General features: G+C 51.1%; 6 protein-coding genes across 6 annotated transcripts; 4 read left to right on the plus strand and 2 right to left on the minus strand.

Moving 5' to 3' along the window:
• Positions 1 to 328: 328 nt before the first annotated feature.
• P152DRAFT_465221 (uncharacterized protein) lies at positions 329 to 2,726 on the plus strand (the record flags this gene model as incomplete). The annotated part of the gene is made up of 4 exons (XM_033680618.1): positions 329 to 373; positions 1,792 to 2,068; positions 2,113 to 2,279; positions 2,400 to 2,726. The coding sequence occupies 4 exons, from the start codon at positions 329 to 331 to the stop codon at positions 2,724 to 2,726; spliced, it is 816 nt and encodes a 271-aa protein (XP_033535976.1).
• A 62-nt stretch (positions 2,727 to 2,788) lies between these two features.
• Positions 2,789 to 5,050, minus strand: P152DRAFT_268300 (alternative sulfate transporter). Its single transcript, XM_033674848.1, has 9 exons — positions 4,776 to 5,050; positions 4,655 to 4,723; positions 4,458 to 4,560; positions 4,261 to 4,400; positions 4,039 to 4,182; positions 3,725 to 3,977; positions 3,474 to 3,661; positions 3,244 to 3,395; positions 2,789 to 3,179 (listed from the first exon to the last, which is right to left on the minus strand). Exons 1-9 carry the CDS (start codon positions 4,928 to 4,930, stop codon positions 2,911 to 2,913), a joined length of 1,473 nt encoding a protein of 490 aa, XP_033535977.1. The 5' UTR covers positions 4,931 to 5,050; the 3' UTR covers positions 2,789 to 2,910.
• A 438-nt stretch (positions 5,051 to 5,488) lies between these two features.
• On the plus strand, positions 5,489 to 7,085 carry P152DRAFT_432188 (taurine catabolism dioxygenase; the record flags this gene model as incomplete). The annotated part of the gene is made up of 2 exons (XM_033677435.1): positions 5,489 to 6,159; positions 6,214 to 7,085. The coding sequence occupies exons 1-2, from the start codon at positions 5,898 to 5,900 to the stop codon at positions 7,083 to 7,085; spliced, it is 1,134 nt and encodes a 377-aa protein (XP_033535978.1). The 5' UTR covers positions 5,489 to 5,897.
• Positions 7,086 to 11,391: 4,306 nt separating this feature from the next.
• On the plus strand, positions 11,392 to 12,917 carry P152DRAFT_456589 (uncharacterized protein). Its single transcript, XM_033679035.1, has one exon. It carries the CDS (start codon positions 11,848 to 11,850, stop codon positions 12,814 to 12,816), a length of 969 nt encoding a protein of 322 aa, XP_033535979.1. The 5' UTR covers positions 11,392 to 11,847; the 3' UTR covers positions 12,817 to 12,917.
• A 2,192-nt stretch (positions 12,918 to 15,109) lies between these two features.
• Positions 15,110 to 15,854, plus strand: P152DRAFT_456593 (uncharacterized protein). Its single transcript, XM_033679036.1, has one exon. It carries the CDS (start codon positions 15,219 to 15,221, stop codon positions 15,600 to 15,602), a length of 384 nt encoding a protein of 127 aa, XP_033535980.1. The 5' UTR covers positions 15,110 to 15,218; the 3' UTR covers positions 15,603 to 15,854.
• A 1,259-nt stretch (positions 15,855 to 17,113) lies between these two features.
• On the minus strand, positions 17,114 to 18,192 carry P152DRAFT_456595 (POZ domain-containing protein). The gene is made up of 4 exons (XM_033679037.1): positions 17,812 to 18,192; positions 17,699 to 17,747; positions 17,481 to 17,614; positions 17,114 to 17,421 (listed from the first exon to the last, which is right to left on the minus strand). The coding sequence occupies exons 1-4, from the start codon at positions 17,924 to 17,926 to the stop codon at positions 17,417 to 17,419; spliced, it is 303 nt and encodes a 100-aa protein (XP_033535981.1). The 5' UTR covers positions 17,927 to 18,192; the 3' UTR covers positions 17,114 to 17,416.
• Positions 18,193 to 18,219: the final 27 nt, after the last annotated feature.

Raw genomic sequence — 18,219 nt, forward strand, 5'->3', positions numbered from 1 at the left:
CCGATTAAACGATGGTCTCCGAACACGGAGGTAATTACGGCAACGATATAGTTTATCTAGGACACTAGAAGACTAGACCTAGGAATATGACATCCCTCTACCCCTTCTCTCCTACACTATCTCGCCTAGTTATACATTCCCTTCTACTAACTATATGGTCTCAACCCTCCAATCCGACGCTGTGCCCGAGTAAGAGCAGCGTCACTCTGGATCAGAACCTAGAAGAACAGAGGCATCCAGCAAACTGACCATATTATTCCCTTAACACAGTTATAATATTTCCCTATGTTAGCCGCAGATATAGTAGCTAGAAGACCGAAGATAGAAAATGCAGATGCAATGCAATGGGGGCACAAGGCCACAAGGCACCAATGTATGTAATTAGTCAGCTTAGGTAGTTCTCCACATGGGCCTCGCTGAGAGGCCTGACGGGCGTATGAATCTCTCTCTCTCTCTCTCTCTCTCTCGCTTCTTTTTCCCCCCTTCTTTAGCTTTACAATAGAGTCTACCTCTGGTATTCGAACACTCTTCGTATCGAACCGTGACATCTTGATCTATTTAATTGCCTACAGCAATCCAATATCACCCAGGACTACCAATCCTTGACAAATAGAGTAATTTAAATTGTCGTGGGCCTAAACCACGAAGGATTTGGTAAGCTAGTAACGCTGTTAAATTACTAAAGAGGAAAGGAAAAGATCTCTCTTACGATCTGTTATGGGTTGAAACTAGGGTGGGTGTAAGAAACAAATGAAATAAAGAGGAGCCTGTAAATTACCGAATTAATGCAAGAAAGTAGTTTATTTCTTTCCATTATTTTCTTATCTAATTAGAAATCTCGTAGAAGCCCTTTGGCAGTTGGATTTCTCGCCCATAAACTTTCATGCCTTAGGCATAAACATACAGTGCGCTAAACAAATTGGGTTAGCGTTTTTTGCGAAATTTACATCGTATTCTTTGTTTCTTACATAAATTTGGGGGTTTCTTCGCAACAAATGTTTATTGCATGAAATTTACCCACCCTAGTTGAAACCCTTCGTGCTTGGTTGGCTAAGGCTAAGAGCCTAAGCCTGATTAGGTTAAAGGTTGATTCTGAGTCCAACCCTCTTCGATGTAAACGAGAAGGCTTCCCCTTCTTGTTCTCTTCTTTAGCTTAATCTAGAATATCTTTGGCTACGTGTATGTTGTGTGCATCCAGCTACCGTGCCGTAACACGATCTACTATTTATATCTGTGGGCAAACGGTCTACCTATCCTTCCTGCCTTAGGCCGCAAGGCCATAATGATAATACACAGACTGGGCGAAGCCCAAGACTGTCACACGCGAAATCCTTTTCTCTTTTATTAGCATCCGAATAGTAGTACGGTAGTCTTATGGATACTAAATTGATCGAACTAGAGCTCTGATATACGTATTAAATTCAGTCCTCCTCCTCCCTCGAATACCAATAGAATAATAAGCCTTTTATGACGCTTATGTGAATATAATTCGAGCACTCTTTTTAAAAGACATACGAAAACTGTAAACTCTAGCTTCGTTCCTCCAGGCTCTCTTTCAGCGACACCCGCTTGCGGGTTCGCATCTCTTGTTTGAAGGGGAGTGTTAGAAGCAACAACCATCATCTAGGTCAGGTGATACATTCCTAATCGGGAATGTTCCTATGTAAATAATCCTAAATCATCATTCCTGAGATAGATGCGAATTAATCAATCAATTCATGAAATAACTTCAACAGCCTTCCCATCTCCCAAGTCGTCAAGCCTCTCGTCCGGGAAACAAAGCCTGCCAAGCACGTCTCAACCGAAGTCCTCTACTACAAAGACCCTGGCGATGGAAGCCCACCGCCTCCTGCCTACGTTGGCCAGCCAAACACCTTCATCCGTCCTCCCCACCCCCAGGACGTCCTTATCACCGACGTCTCCGACGACGAGGACAAATACACCCTCGACAGCCACGGCTTTGCTTTTGTGAAGAACCATCCCAGCGCCGAGAAGGACTTCGTCGACGACGCCCAGATCAAAGCCGTCTACTACCCCGAGACCGAGCAACTCCTGAAGGGACTCGTGGGTTCCCCCCAACCCCTATCTATCCTCAATCCAATCAATCCAAAGCTGACCGTCCGTCCCCCAGCACCGGCGCCACTCGCGTTTCTCGCGTTTTTATTTTTGACCACACCATCCGCCGCGCCGTTGCCGACGACCGCGCCGCACCCAGCCAACCGCGCGGTCCGGGCTTCCCCGTGCACATTGACCAGTCCTATACCGCTTTGGAGAACCGTGTCAAGTACCACCTGCCCGACGAGGCCGAGGCCCTGCTCCAGAAGCACTTCCAGATCATTAACTAAGTTCCACTCCGTGTGAATATAGGACTATGTTTATGGTTTACTGACTTCTCGCAGGTGTGGCGGCCAATTAAGACCATCCTGAGGGATCTACTGGGGCTGGCCGATGCGCATTCCGTGCCTAAGTCCGATTTGGTTCCGTCTAAGCTGATTTATCCTGATCGCAAGGGCAAGACGTATTCGGTGCGGCCCAATCCTGCCCATCGCTGGTACTTTAAGTATGCCCAACGGCCAGATGAGCCGTTGTTTATCAAGTGTTACGATTCGTTGAATGATGGCCGCGCGAGACGGGTTCCCCATTCCGCTTTTGTGAATCCCGCTCATGTGAATGAGCCTCCCCGGGAGAGTATCGAGGTGCGAGCGTTGGTGTTTTATGATTATTGAACCGTCTAGTCACCCATTAGTAGTCTTTGAACTTTTGGACATCATGTCCCCTTTCCTATACTTTATGAACCTAGGTACCTTCACAGTCCTATTTCAATCACCCAATCTTATGCATGTGAAGAAGGAATGCTATGAACATGATTGATATTTCTCTACTAATACTATGCAGTAGTTCATCCGACTACTAGTACTTATACCTCAAATTACGCCTAAAGACGCGCCCGTTCAGTAGCCAATACTGGATATTCGCTCCGGCAGCACAAAACAGCCCAAACGTCACAAGCGCAATAATCACAGCCCAGCCAACGGGATAGTTGGGCGCGTCCTTCTTCTGGAACAGCTGGTAGCCCACGACACCCGACAGATTCGACGACACCATGAAGAGGGCCATGGCGATGGCCCGTTGCGCCGCCGTGCCAGCGTTGAGAGCCACCCAGGATGCGTTTACGGGATCTGTGGTACGGCATGATTAGTTCTCAGTCATCGTGTATAGGGGTACCGGGGTTCCAAAACTTACGGCCTGGCGCTGAGAAGATGGTTGCGAGCGTCAGGAATGCGAACCGGGCTTGTGAATTTTTGGAATGTACGAGCATGCGGTTTCCAATGACAATGCCCCAGTAGATCAGAAGACCACCAAAGACGAATGGGCCGCGCACCTTGGTGCGGTCGCTACCACACCAAAAAACATTAGTTTTCCAGTTTCTCAAACTCTACCAAGAAAGTAGGTACATGGGTAGGGGTACTCACGCTCCCCAAGCCCAAATGATGCAGACAACCATGGAGCACCAGGAACCAATGGAGACCAGGGCGTTGGCTTGGAGCCGGCCGTAACCAAAGGAGGCGACGATGGTGGGAGAGTAGGAAGTCAGAGCGGCCATGGGCGCTATGGCCGAGATGGTGAGCACCAGGTGTGGGTAGACTGTCCAGTTTGCCAACTACAAGCATGTCAGTTGGTTCCCGGCGCTTGACTGATTGCAAATTTGTATAGCGAAACCTACCGCTTTCTTGAGTTCGGACCATTCGATATGCGGCCTCTGTATCGCCTTGGACGGGTCATCGAGCAGGACGCGGTTCACCAGGATGTGTCGCTCTCGGTCATTGAACACGGTGAAACCGAGCAGGGATACGGGGTCTTTGGTCGACTTAGGGAAGATGGCGAACCACAGGAAGCCGACTAGAACAGTAAAGGTGCCTTCGATTATGAACAACCATTGCCATCCGGCCAGGCCGGCAACTCCTCGCATGTGCAGGCTGGTCGGGTGGTCAGTGTTTTTGAGTCTTGGCATGGGGGAAAAGAGGTGGAAAGACTTACATGCCGTATGCGATCAGACCACTAAAGGCGTTTGCAAGCATGTTGCCGAACCAAAACAAGGTGAATCGTTTGGATAATTCGCCGCTCTTGTACCAGGATGTGATGGAATAGAGGGCACCGGGAATGAAACCGGATTCAGTCAGACTGGTTGGTCAACCAGTTAGTGGTCGTACGATGGGCACGCATACGAGTGCGTGTGTGTGTGGGGAGGTGGCTGCGTACCCTAGGAGGATGCGGGTTACGAGGAAGGCCCCGAATCCCTTCTGGAAGGCCTGGAAGGTGGCTACAAAGCCCCATGCGACGATTTGGCTGCCAATCCACAGGGTCGGACCGACTTTGTAGAGGATCATGTTGCTGGGAATCTATGGTCGACTGGGTCAGGTTGTTGTTGATGGGTCGGGTGAAATGGCACTTGGTACCTCGAGCACTACAGCACAAGCAGCCATGAGTTGCTGGCCCAGATTGAACTGGTTTTGGGTGATGTCAACATCTTTGAGGAAGAAATCCGTCAGTGCATTGCCGCTGGGTGGTGGCAAGAGAAAATTAGTATAATGGCTTGAGGTCATGGAGGATGGACAACCTGAGTACCTAAGTCCACGGGTAGGTACCTACTCACATATTTCCTCTGTCAATCTGGAGACATGCGAAACATAGGGCCAGAAGAGGTATCAAGAGGAGGTCAGTCCTGATGACGAGTTAGGATCGTACGGGTGCAGAGACGGCACAGAGAGACTTACTTCCGTAATACCTTGCGCTCCTCCTCGTCGGACCAGTCCTTTACAATCTCGTTGTGTTCGGGGTCTGACAGATGGCTGCCATCGCTGCTGGTCTTGGCTTGGACGGTGGTCTCAGCCTTGTCGGCCATCTTCTCACTGGAATGAGGAGAAGCCATGGTGCTGCTGAATGTGTTTGGCGAAGAAGGAAAAAAGGAAAAAAAGTTGCGATGCTCCCCTATGGACAGTAACGACAGTACTTTGGCGGTCTTATCCGAAATAATTCTGGGAGCGGGTGGATTTTATAACAGTGGTCGACATTGGCAAGCACACGGTCAGCCTTGCTCAGGAGGTGGTGAAAGGTAACAACCACAACGGTGGGCGGGGACATGTTAGCGAGGATAACGTGTATGATGCTATTATGGCATCATCAGGTCGAAAAAGTCGACAGAGCCAGGAGGTTGGCTGGCGTAGATGGTATATAGAAGAATGTAGCTAGGTAGCGTACTCGCTTTTGGCATGGACAGGCAGGAAGAGCCATAGCTAGGCGAGAGGCGAGTAAGACAGACGGCAGGATGGATGCCGTACTGTGGTTGCAAATTGTAATGCATCTATCAGGTTGGTAACATGTTGGTTGTTCTGCTGCCAGACGCCATGAACCACGGTGATGTGACTCGAGTCAGGATAATGATAGTTGCCGCTGCATACTAACCTCGATTAGAAATATAAGCGTGTTGGTCTCAGGTCTGTAAAATCATTTCAAACTAGTTTAGCCAAGTCCCCACTTAAATATAAGTAGCGTGAAAGGGGGTGGCTAAACTAGTCTAGTCGCCCCCCCTGCGTGAGAGAGGCAGGGCAAGTACGGTTCATGAGATGGAGTAACTACACCATACGCACCTGCCTCGTCATCTCCTGCTCTGCCTGGGAACGACAGAATGGACCATATCGCGCTCTGATTGCGCCATTCAAGCTAGCAATAATCCCATGGCTACGACCCCAAGACGCCAATACCAGGGAGTCAGACATGACCGACGCCGGACCGATGACACTCCATCTTCTACTCATATAAGAGTGTCATTGTGACAACCCAGAGCATGAAACGTCCCTGGTTACCAGTCCAGCACCCAGCACCCAAAACCCAGCACCATGTCTCCCGCAGCAGTAGACATTGCTAAGGCTCTCCCCATCATTCCCAAGGAGCAGACTGAAGATGCTCCCCCAACCGTTCCAGATGTCCCAAAGCCTGTGACTGGCCACAAGGAGCCCCTGAAGCTCAGCGGCGCCCTCGACCAGTTCCAACAGTTTGATGTAACTCCTGTCATAGGCCGTGAATTTGTCGACGTCGATCTGGCCGAGTGGTTGAATGCACCCAACTCTGACGAACTACTCCGCGACCTGGCCATTACAAGTAAGAACTCACCCACCCACTTGGCCTGAATCCGGCATCTAACCAGTTCTTTAGTCTCCCAGCGTGGCGTCGTCTTCTTCCGCAAGCAGGACAACCTGACGGACGAAATCCAAAAGCGCATCACCCAGCGCCTAGGCGAACTCACCGGAAAGCCTGCCACATCCACCCTCCACATCCACCCACTCGCCAACTTTGTCAACCCAGAAGACCAACTCATGGCCACCGTCTCCTCGCGCCAGATGGAGAAGATGTTCAACAAGTACATGGACTTGGCCCAGACGCAGACGCACCAGTGGCACTCAGACATAGCCTGGGAAGCCCATCCCGCCGAGTATTCCTTCTTGCGCATGAAGGAGCTACCCGTGACCGGCGGCGACACGCTCTGGGCCTCGGGCTACGAAGTTTATGACCGCGTCTCGCCGCCCTTGCGCGCCTTTTTTGATACGCTGACGGTGCGCATCTCGCAGCCCCAATTCAAGGAAACGGCCGAGCGCCTCGGCTTCGACCTTGTTAATAGCCCGCGCGGCGCGCCCGAGAATATTGGTGACGAGCACTCGTCGATCCACCCATTCGTGCGCACCAACCCGGTTACGGGCTGGCGCAGTATCTTTCCCTTATCATCGCTGAACAAGGAGATACAGGGGCTGTGTGCCGCCGAGTCGCAGCGCTTCCTTGACTGGATGGTGCAGCTAGTTGTCGAGAACCATGACTTGCAGGTGCGGCTGCGGTGGCAGAATGCGAATGATTGTGCGATTTGGGATAACCGATCCGCGTACCATGCGGCCACGCCTGATTATATCGGTCTGGGACTGGGGGCGCGCTTGGGGTCGCGGACGACGGGGGTGGCGGAGAGGCCGTACTTTGATCCGCAGAGCACCAGTCGTCGGGAAGCGCTGGGTGTGGATGATGTTCAACGGGCTGCGTGATTAGGTAGACAGACTGTAGATGGCAAATCAAGAATTTCTGATTGGATTTGAGCCTCAGCCTTGCGTGGATTTAATTACCGCTAGCGTTAGTCTCAGCCGCATGTTGCGGGAAGTCTAGCCTATACTGTATTAGTGTGTACACTAGTATTAGCCGGTGCAAAGTTTGTGGATGCCAAACCAGACTACAGTACTATGGTATAGTGATAAGGCGCTTGTCGCTTCTCGTTCTTCGTTCTTCGTTCTTCGTTCTTCGTTCTTCGTTCTTCGTTCTTCGTTCTTCGCTCTTCGCCCTTCGCTCTTGCTCTTTGTTCTTCGCTCTCCACTCTCCACTCTCTATCTTTAAAGCCATGTCGGCCCGTTTTTAGCTACTCATAAGTTAAAAATAATTAAATTCCTCATTATGTTATGGTCCCAGGCCTGCGGCCTGTTCCCTTGGTTGTGGCTGAAGAGGTGGCTGATGGATTATATCAGAGAAGCAAACAAACATGGTAACACAGCATTAGGGCATTGGAGAGGAGAGTCGCTATCTCGCGCACAAAGGTGCCGGGAGATTTCTTCTCTCTCTCTCTCTCTCTCTCTTCAGTTTAGATTAATGGAACTTGGTAATCGCAGACCTTGCGCATCCAGACCGTGTCAGTATATAATAATAAGAATCAATTTAACGTACTATCTGGATCCCTTTCGGGTCTATGAGCACGGCATTCTATCTGGTCTGCCGCGGGCAAAAGTTTCCCCGTAGGCCGTAGCCCTGAGGCTGGGGGTACACAAAATCCCGCCTCCTCCCGCATCGATCAGCCACCTTGCTGCGTGGCGCACCTTGTCCCTGTCATGCAATATCCTCTTAAAGTCCGTTGTTCCAGCTCATTGGAGGAGCGCGATCCTCTGGTCGGTCCGCTGCGGGCAAAATGCAAGGAGATGGTAGAGAGACTGTCGGGGGGCCCCGCACTCACACGCTGGGTGGATTCCAGGGACACCAATTTTCGCGAGCCATCCTTTAACTCCAACTACCTCAGTCCGTAGTGCCATGAGCGCCGAGGCCTCGTGTTTCTGAAGGCCGTCGTACCGGTTAAGGCACTGGGTTTCCCACGGGTCCTTCCATGTCCTTGCTCTCCTTCCTAGTCTGGCCGCTTCGGCTTGCCATCTCTCCCTCCATTTCGCTCGATACTCGTCCTGGATCATCCGGTGCGGGCCTTTTCGCTGTTATGTCTGATATCCCCTAACTTGTTCGGGCCGGGGGAACAGAAGTCTGTCATACTGGGTCCGAAGCGTACACATCGCGGGTTCAGGTTTAGACCGGATACGGCGGGGTCGGCCTCGAGTTCGTCTCGGGGGAGCAGAAGCAGCATCCCAGACTTGCATCAGGGCTCCCTCAATCTGGGTAGTGACCTTGTGGGAGTTCGTCGATGGTGCTCTTTGGGCGGCCCGTTCTTGGACGTAGAGTTCGATTGGGGGAACGTCCGCCTCTCTCTCAAGCGCGGCGATTGGTGTCCGTTTGTAAGCCCCTAGGATCTTTCGTAGACACTTGTTCCGAACCTTGGCTAGGTCCTTCATTTTGCCTTCAGAGATTGGCTAACCCTGCTGACAGACTCCCCAAATAGGGGCGCCGTATGTCATAATGGGCCGTGCAACCGCTGTGTAGAGCAGCCTCGATTTCCGGACGGATGGTCCATATACCGATGAAGTTACCCTCGCCAGGGAGTCGAAGGCCTTAAGTCCCCTCTGTGTTGCCCGGAGGATATAGTCCTTCTATGAGAGGGAAGGGTCGAGCCAGACTCCCAGTACCTGGAGGGATGTAACTAATTCAGCTTGATGTCCCTATATTTGGATCGTGGACCGGAGATCAGCCGAAATATTGCGTTTCTTAGTGAAGTGGATAATCTGGTACTTATCCGGGGCAAATTTAGCCCCGAACCGTGACGCCCATTCCAGGCAAGTATCGTGGGCCGCAGTTAGTCGTTGGCAGTTAGCTGCTGCCGTATCTCCCCAGGTAACCAGTGTAGTGTCATCAACGAACCCGAACCCGAGCACGTTACCCTGAACATCTTTAAACTGTTGTAGTAGGTCAGATATAAATAGGATAAACAGCGCGGGTGATAGGGTAGATCCTTGCGGGATCCCAGTCTCCGTGTCGAACCAGCGGCTCTTAAAGTCCGAGAAGAGGATCTTTGTTCGCCGTCCGGTTAAGAAAGATGCGATCATCTGGACAATCCATTCGGGGTATCCCATCCGACGAAGGACCCAGAACAGCCGGGGGTGAGAGACGTTATCAAAAGCTCCAGCAAGATCAAGCCCAAGTACGGATACTACTGACTTCTTTGCGTGCCACGCCGTCTGTATAGTCCCGGTAAGGAGTTCTATGGCGGAGAGAGTGGATCTCTCCTTCCGAGCTCCCATTTGGTTCCAGGGAATCAGGTCTCGTGTTTCCGCTTCGGTGATGATTCGATCTGCAAGGATTTTCTCGATTAACTTTGCGACCGTGTTTTCAAGAGCAATAGGGCGGTAGCTGCTTGGGAGTGAGTAGTCCTTTTTCTTCTCCTTTCTTAGTACCACCGTGGTAGATTCCTTTAGAACTGCTGGTAGCTCCCCACTTCGGAAGAGCGCGGTGACCGTCCGGGCTAGGTCTACGGCTAGGCAGGACATTATATTGTATTTGTATACAATCGCAGGTTTCACCAGTCTGCCTATCCAGACTCCTGCAACAGTTTTCTGAGCTGTACCATCTGTACTTTACTCTTCTACAGTCGCCCCCCTGTGTAACGCCTGTTTGCTCCCTAAGCATACAACACCAGCGTTCCAGCCTAATTACGACTGGTCCTGTCTCTCTGTATACCGACACGCGCATCCGTTCTCTCGAGCCACGTGGTAGTCTCTCCGGCCGGGGTTTAATCCCGTCTGCTTTCAGATTCACCAAGGGTCAGAGCCAGCAGTGGCTACCACGTACTACGCCCCGCGACTACTGTAAACAGTAGCCGTTTCGCGTTGCCCATAGAGGTCTCCCTCTGATGGGCCGACTGTGTCTTGCAGGATAAGGCAGTACGCATTCGTTCCGCTCCGGGCAACGCAAGCCGCCTTATCCTACTAACTGCGATGGAGTGGACTTCCACCATGAACAAGTCACCAGATTTGGGTCACGGGACTTACCACTTCATCACTTGTAGACTTTACAACCTCCTGTTGACGTAGACGTAGATTCTTCCCTCTTCATAGATGAATCTAACTTATTACGTTACTACCTTGATTTTACATCATCCAGTATCATTCCGTGACACTAACCAAGCTCGTGTCCTCCATCATCTTAAGTTGGCCCGTGATTCTCCCATTGTATAGATCCAAGCGACGGGTCTGTGTCCCCATCAAGCCTCCATCAGGAGCATACCTGTGTTTCCCCTCTATCGACTGGCCTGTGACTCCAGTTCCGTAAGCTGTCGTGCTTGTTACGCCCGGTAAGCTCGTGTCGTTGTGGTATTAACAGGTTCCGATAGAGGGGCCTTAACAAGCGCTCCCGTTGCGAAGAGGCCCTCCGGCGTTAACAGAGTTCGCCTAGATTTATACAAGTTAGCCTTAACGAGTTCTTTAGAATTAGGATTGTTCCAAAGCCTCGCTACACGCAGCTCGTTGCTCACGCGTAACCCCAGAGTAGGCGAGCCTGAGGGTGTCCTGTTAGAGGCCTAGGACGCGTCCTCATCCACCTAATGATAAGTCAGGCTTCCGGATCCAGCTGCGAGCTAGATAGACCCCTATCGGATGGTTTTCGTATCCCTTTGTATCCCTCAAGAGGCCTCCCTTGATGAAAGGACACCGTGTCTAAGCGGAGGCAGTAGACACAGTCGTGCTGGTGTTGGTGGTATGGCGATACCACGCTCAACACCTGCGACCTGCACGCGCGACGCGTGCGTCTCTCTCATCGCCACTGTACTTACCCATCAATAGAGAACTCTTCTCCATCAATGTTTCCACCCGCGGCGACGTGGACGCGTACAGTTGGTATCACCTTATATACGCGCTTTTTTGCTTATAATATCACATCATAATTATTCTTAAGTAGTTAATGCATTCCCTAGGCCTTACCGAATTAAGACTAATCCATCCTCTCTCTTGATAACTCCAATGGTGTCATATACCTGGTTATAATCGTCTTCACTTCTATTAGACTTTGATAGTAATTATAAGCACGCTAATATGCATCATAGAGGTAGCCCAAGTCTATATATTATCCCCCGCCTTTGCTTTCGTTCTTTGTTCTTTGTTCTTCGTTCTTCGTTCTTCGTTCTTCGTTCTTCGTTCTTCGTTCTTCGTTCGTTGCTCTTCGCTCGTTTGCCTAGTCCACTATACCCCATCAGAACTATGCGAAAACCACATGCTAAAACTAGAACGGGATGTCTTCAATGTAGGCACCGCCGCGTCAAGGTACTGCATGTTCTCTCCGTCATCCCTTATTCCCGTCTTTCGTCACACACTCTCCTGATATCGCCATCGTCCATCAACCGCTCATCATGCTCGCTAGCTAACCTGCCCTCAACTGTAGTGCGATGAGGGGAAGCCGGCCTGCTCCTATTGTGCCAGATACTCGAGGGCGTGCAACTATACCGCCGCCGCCGCTACACCCTCCACGTCTTTACCACTTTCCCTATCACCGTCGACATCATCAGATAGCCATGGCACCACATTAGACAGCAGTGTGTCCGCAATCACAACCTTCCTATCACATTCCTTGGCCAACGAACCACCGGATACGAGCTATGTCTACTCTTCAGACCTGGACATGAAGGCCTTGGAGTTGCTCTACCACTACACCGCCCAGACATACCTCACTCTGACCAGAAACGAGTCCCAAGTCGAGCTGTGGCGAGTCACCGCCCCCAATCTCGCCTTCAAAAGCCGTTTCCTCATGCGCAGCCTCCTGGCCATATCCGCTCTACACCTGTGCCACTTGCAGCCGATCCGCCACGAGGAATTGACCCACGCCGCGGCCTTCCACATGAACCTGGCCCTCGGCTACTTCCGCTCTGATGTCACCGATATGACCAAACAAAACTTCGAGACCGTTTGCGCCTTCTCCTGCTTCGTCAGCATCTACGGCATGGCCTCGTGGCAATCCGCCGACAGGCGCCTCCGCTCCTCACCCACCAGCACCAACAAACCGCTGCACGATTTCCTCGAGCGCCTCCACCTCATCCGTAGCACCTTCTTCCTCCTCTCGTCAAAAGCCGACTGGGCCAACACGGGCGCCATGGCCCCGCTCGCACACACCAACCTCTCCGTCAACTTCGCCACGAACCCGGACGACCACCGCATAGCCGCGCTACTCCAGCTCGTCACCCCGCCCGACTCGGCCTCACCCGCCCGTAAGGAGCAGTATCGCGTCTACCGCCACGCGCTCGACCGTCTGCGCATCACCTGCGCACTGTGTACGTCGACCGAGAACTCATTTAACAACGCGGCTCCCGTTAACATCTGGATATCGAGTATATCCGAAGAGTTTGTCCAGCTGCTGTACGAGGGACAGCCAGAGGCGCTGGTGTTACTGGCGCACTTGTGTGTGGTGCTGAAGCAGGTGGGGCGGTTCTGGTTTATGCATGCGTGTCCGGAACGGCTGGTGACGACGATTGCCGATATGTTGAGTCATGAGTGGAGAACGTGGATTGAGTGGCCGTTGAGGGAGATTGTGGGGAGGTGTCTGTGTCCGCCAGAGCTGGAGGGGAGGACGCTGCCGATTCCTATCAGATGCTAAGATGCTAGTGCCAGAGTTGGATGCATGGCCATGGGCCTGATTTCGATTTTATTTAAGGCAACCACTGCGATAACATGGGTCTCCGACCCAATGCCTCTACCTGAGTTATAATCCAGCATGTTCGTAAATAGACATGGTAAGTCTGCGTGACCATTCCCTTGCCCGTTCACCATGATACTGATGAGAAGCGTTCTAGGGGACCTATTCTGATTGAGGAACTGGCTGGGGTGGAAACAGGAGCTGAAAAACTGCCTAAACCTGCTGCTCTCGGGAGTCGGTAGTCACTGAACGGAAAGCCATATCCATGGCTACGTCTGTACGGGTAGACTACGTGTCTTTGCAGTCTCAGGAAGCCAATTACCAGCCTGGTTCTCTATTCAAGGGCCACCACAACCTTCCTTTGGATAGACTATGTGGCGGAACGTTCAAGCAAGCATTCATGCAGAACATTAGGTATTTAGGGGTGCTTCAGGCCTACCTACTTCTTAAGAGCTCAACAACCATTTGCAGACCTCAAGGGGCCAGAGGTACCTTGCGATACCGAACCACCTCAGCTCCATCCTCCAGGATAGTCCTCTCTCTAACAAGCTTGTATCCACCCAATCTCAGAACTAATTTGAGCTATACTGCCCAGTAGACGATACCCAGCAGCAAGTGTCATGGGCCCAAAACACGAAGGATTTGGTAAGCTGGTAACGCTGTTGAATTGCTAAAGAGGAAAGGAAAAGATCTCTCTCACGATCTACTATTTACATCTGTGGCCAAACGGTCTACCTATCCTTCCTGCCTTAGGCCACAAGGCCATAATACATAGACTGGGCGAAGCCTAAGACTATTATAAAAGGTCTCTCCTCCCTTTTAGGGGGGCCGTCTCTCTCCTACCCTTAACGCTTCGGAAGCAATGTTTCGGCCCGTCTAAGCTTCGTAGTTATCTGTGATGGGGTGGACTTCCACCATACACAAGTCACCAGATTTGGGTCACGGGACTTACCACTTCATCACTTGTAGACTTTACAACCTCCTGTTGACGTAGACGTAGATTCTTCCCTCTTCATAGATGAATCTAACTTGTTACGTTACTACCTTGATTTTGCATCATCCAGTATCAATCCGTGACATTATCTAATGCGATAGTATCTTAAACTATCGTGATATCCTCCCACGTCGGGTCGGCGTAGCCGGTCTATTAGTATAGGTATTAGTGTTATGGTCCCAGGCCTGCGGCCTGTTCCCTTGGTTGTGGCTGAAGAGGTGGCTGGTGGATTATATCAGAGAAGCAAACAAACATGGTAACACAGCATTAGGGCATTGGAGAGGAGAGTCGCTATCTCGCGCACAAAAGGTGCCGGGAGATTTCTCTCTCTCTCTCTCTTCAGTTTAGATTAATGGAACTTGGTAATCGCAGACCTTGCGCATCCAGACCGTGTCACCCTCAAGCCCTAGCGTCACCAGATAATTAATTGATAGGCATACCGGACAACAAAAAGATGGCATGTGCACGGAGTATCCGTGCCCCATGACCGCCCCACAACCGGATAAGTCTCAAACATGTCCACATCCCCAGGACGTCAACCCTTTCTTCGCCTCACCATCTAACCCGCTCCAACCTTCCGAGTCCGCAGCAAAGTTCTATCATGGTACACACAGCCGCTCATTCGACTGGCTTGGCCATATATTCGATGAGTTTGGACTCGGCCTTACAAGTTACCTTGTCGCAAAGGGAAATGGGGAGAAATTGCCTAACGGTTCTCCAAGTCCCTGGCCGATGTCGCTAACTCAACTGATTTGGCCGACCTGACCGACCGAGACAAGATCATCCCCATAAGAATTGGCGGTTGTGCCCATCGTCAACCCCTCCCTGGGCTGCTATTTCTACTCGATGCCATCCATCATCGCCTCTTTACACCACAGCCCTGCAGTGGTATTGTTCTTCATCATACTCCCTGTAAGCCCCTATCACATGGGAAGGAAGTATTCGCCCAGATATGTAGATCCTGCGCCACATCAACACGCCAAGCAAACAAAACATCCGTGCTAAGTCTGCAAGGGTTCATATTGCCCAACCACGGATTGATGTTATGGAACGTGGTTTCGACTTGTTCGTGCCCTGAGCATTCAAATTTCAATGTGCACTGCCACACGAACATGCTACTCGTAACTAGTTAGGATAGACATTGAATTATGCAAGCGTACGGAGTACACAATTGACGAAACAGTTATGAAGGATCTGCCAAGGACTACCTAGTGAGTACCTATGGAACATCGCTCAGGGATCTGTGCTTTGACTTCGGAACCATTCTCCATTGACCGTTAAGTACAGAGCTCCCCCAGGAAGTTATTGAGGATGATAGACTTCGACAACATCAAAGGACCGTGTTCCGGAAAACCTTCCAGATCTCGCGATGGAGGGTGAATCATCAACCCACTTGGGTGCACTAACAACAGAGTTCACTCCAGCGCCGAACTGTGCGACCCAGAGCGTCGGTAGGAACAACGTCCTAGAATGGGGCCGTATCTGTACGATGACCTCCGGCTCTCAATCGCTGGAAATTTCAACGTCGTGTTACCCTCCTAGATACGGTTCCTTTTTCCAGTCTCCCGGGCTATGGGTTTTACTCTCCTGGACTGAGCTGTCCGTCCGGACAGTGACGGACACACATCCGCCTGCACAGTCACGCGACAGGAAGGCGATCAGGCACCGACCCCTAGCGCATCGGAAGATACTATATCGAGGGATATTTGGAGCCGGTTGTCAGTTGGAGAGACGGAGATTGGCTGCTGTCTAAGGTAAGCAAACTGTCGTTTAGTTTCCATTATATTCAAGTCTTTAGGGATGGGTATAGTTTCTAGCGAACCAAGACAGCACGCAAACCTACGGAGAGCTACCTTCGCCGGCTCCTCGAAGGCCATGCAATGATTGACAATCATCTAGTGGCTACAGCTGCCTCACCGACGACTCATACCGATGTACCTCGTTTATAGCTGGTGGTGAAGTCCTGTCTGGAACTTCGTATGTAGAGAGTTGCTCCGCTGTCCAGACTACCATTACCGTCCCGGCCACCTCGACTGGCCTCGCCGTTGAATACCGCGTCAATTTGGTTTTACCGGCCAGCGCAACACCCATCTCCAAACCTACCGGTATACCTAGCTCCGAGACATCAACAAGTCCAAGCGAGTCATCATCCCCACGCTCTTCTGGGGGACTCGCTACAGGCGCTAAAATCGCGATTGGAGTTGTTATTCCGGTCGTCGTCATTGGCGTTGCGGTTATCTTGTTTATTCTCTGGCGATACCGGAAACGGACCCAGGCTGGAAAATCTGATGCCAACCCTCAACCCGGCACCCAATGGGAGAAAGCAGAATTAGAGGGGAGTTCTAGGAATATACCCGATGGCAGTGGAGCAGGGCCTGTACTCAATACTAACCACCCCGAGTTGGACGGAGGCGCAACTGGGCCCCCATCCGCAGCGGCACCCATTGCAGAACTCGACGCTTCGCCTGAACTTGGAAGGGTTGCTGAGCTACCGACGGCAGTGGTACATATTAGTAGAGGTTAATTAAGGGTTAAAGGGGTTTCTGTGGGTTACGACGAAGGAAGCCTCAAGTCCAAAGTTGACCGCAAGGGGCCGTATCCCCATTTTCCAGGAAATGCATTCTACCATTTGGACAACTCTTGCGTGAGAAGGGGCTCGATTGGCGCGGTCTTCTTCGATAATCTATTCTGCAAAGTATATATCTCCTAAACAGGGGATAATTTCGGTGTATTCTGGGCGCTCTCTTTGCGAGTTGGACGGCCTGCGAGTCTACTCTTCAAAGTAGGCCTTGGGATTTGATATTGCTCCGAAACCTTGCGCAAGGTGGGGATTTTCCGGGTCCGAAAATCATCTAGAGCACTTTGTAGAGCCTCTTCTGTATATTCAGGCATTTTGACATGAACACTATATACTCCTTGCATTGATTATTTTATTGATTCAAAACTACCTATAGATCTATGCTATGGATCAAAGGCGGATCATATATACATATATAATCTCTAGGATTGGAAATGTATTTCTATGCACTAGTAAATGAGTTAAAATATACGGTCAGATGGGGGAACATCAGGATAGCTCTCCAGGATAGGCGATGTTATTTGAGATGAGCTGTACTGGTATACGAAGGAACAGAAAGAGACCCAGGATTTCTCATAAATGAATGACTGCGTTTTGGCCTCGATTGATGTTTGACATGGTGTAGTCCTGGTCCCCTGGCTTTCAAACTGTGGTAAACGGAATAAACCCGCCATAGCAACGACATGGGGGGACTCATAGCAACCATTCGACACAGAAAACGGCCGGGGATCGCATGCAAGGGCTCCCTTCAGCTTACAATAGCTCGTTCCGACAGCTAGTGGTCATTTCCGTCGTTGGAGATTAAATTCTGCGAGTCGCTTCCAATGCCATCGCCTTCATTGACAAGGACAGCGACGCTACCCTCTCAATACCGTATCCGATCTTACAATCTGCGCCAAAAATTGCCAATTTCGAGGATGGTAGCGAGGTTCCACGCCTCCTTGCATCTCTCATATCGAGCACTAAATTTTGTCCCGATTGAAAACGAATCAAACTGCGGGAGTTTTCCTTTAACTTCTAGACAGCACGCACACGGAAATCCAATCTACTCACCATCCAAAAAATCCGACGCGATCAGCAAGTCCATGGCGATGTCCGCGGGGATCTCCATGTCCGGCACGTCCTTCGAGTCGGCGAACTTCTCGTTGTAATACAGGTATTCGCAGACCTTCTCCAGCACGATGCCGCTGTTGACGCGCAAATTCGTGAGCCCGACATGTTCAACGCGTTGGGTTGACCTCGAACATTGGATGGGGTGCGCGGAGACTTACGGGATGGTTTCTAGCGTGCAGCGGTTTGTTCGCGCTTCGGCGAAGTTGCCTGGGACGGTTGCGTTAGTTGTTGGGAGAAGCTGGACGGAATGGGGTGTGGTGGTGCGACCAACTTTGGGGGTCGAGCATGCGTCGGATGGCGCCCGAGATGATGGCGGCGGAGCGGCGAATCTTGAACTCGAAGCCGTCGTAGGACACGAGGGTGACGTATTCTGTAGGTTCGGACATGCTTGCTGCTGCGGATTTGGAGCAGGAAATTGGATTGCGATTTGCGGAGCGTTGGATTGAAAATGGCAATAAAGGAGAAAATTATGGTTTTGGGTGGTATTAGATGGAACGGGAAGCGTGAGTTGATGATGGTGGAATGTTTAAGAAGCTTCGGGAGGCAGACGCGAAGCGCGACGAGTGACACTTTGGATGGTACCTGACGCGAACTCACGTGTTTGGCTGCATCCTTACCTACTACATATATGTATAGACTAGGAACTTCGTTGCTTGATGCTGAGCTGATTGCGAAAATT

Source organism: Eremomyces bilateralis, assembly GCF_010015585.1.
Source record: "Eremomyces bilateralis CBS 781.70 unplaced genomic scaffold P152scaffold_5, whole genome shotgun sequence".
Lineage (NCBI taxonomy): Eukaryota > Fungi > Ascomycota > Dothideomycetes > Eremomycetales > Eremomycetaceae > Eremomyces > Eremomyces bilateralis.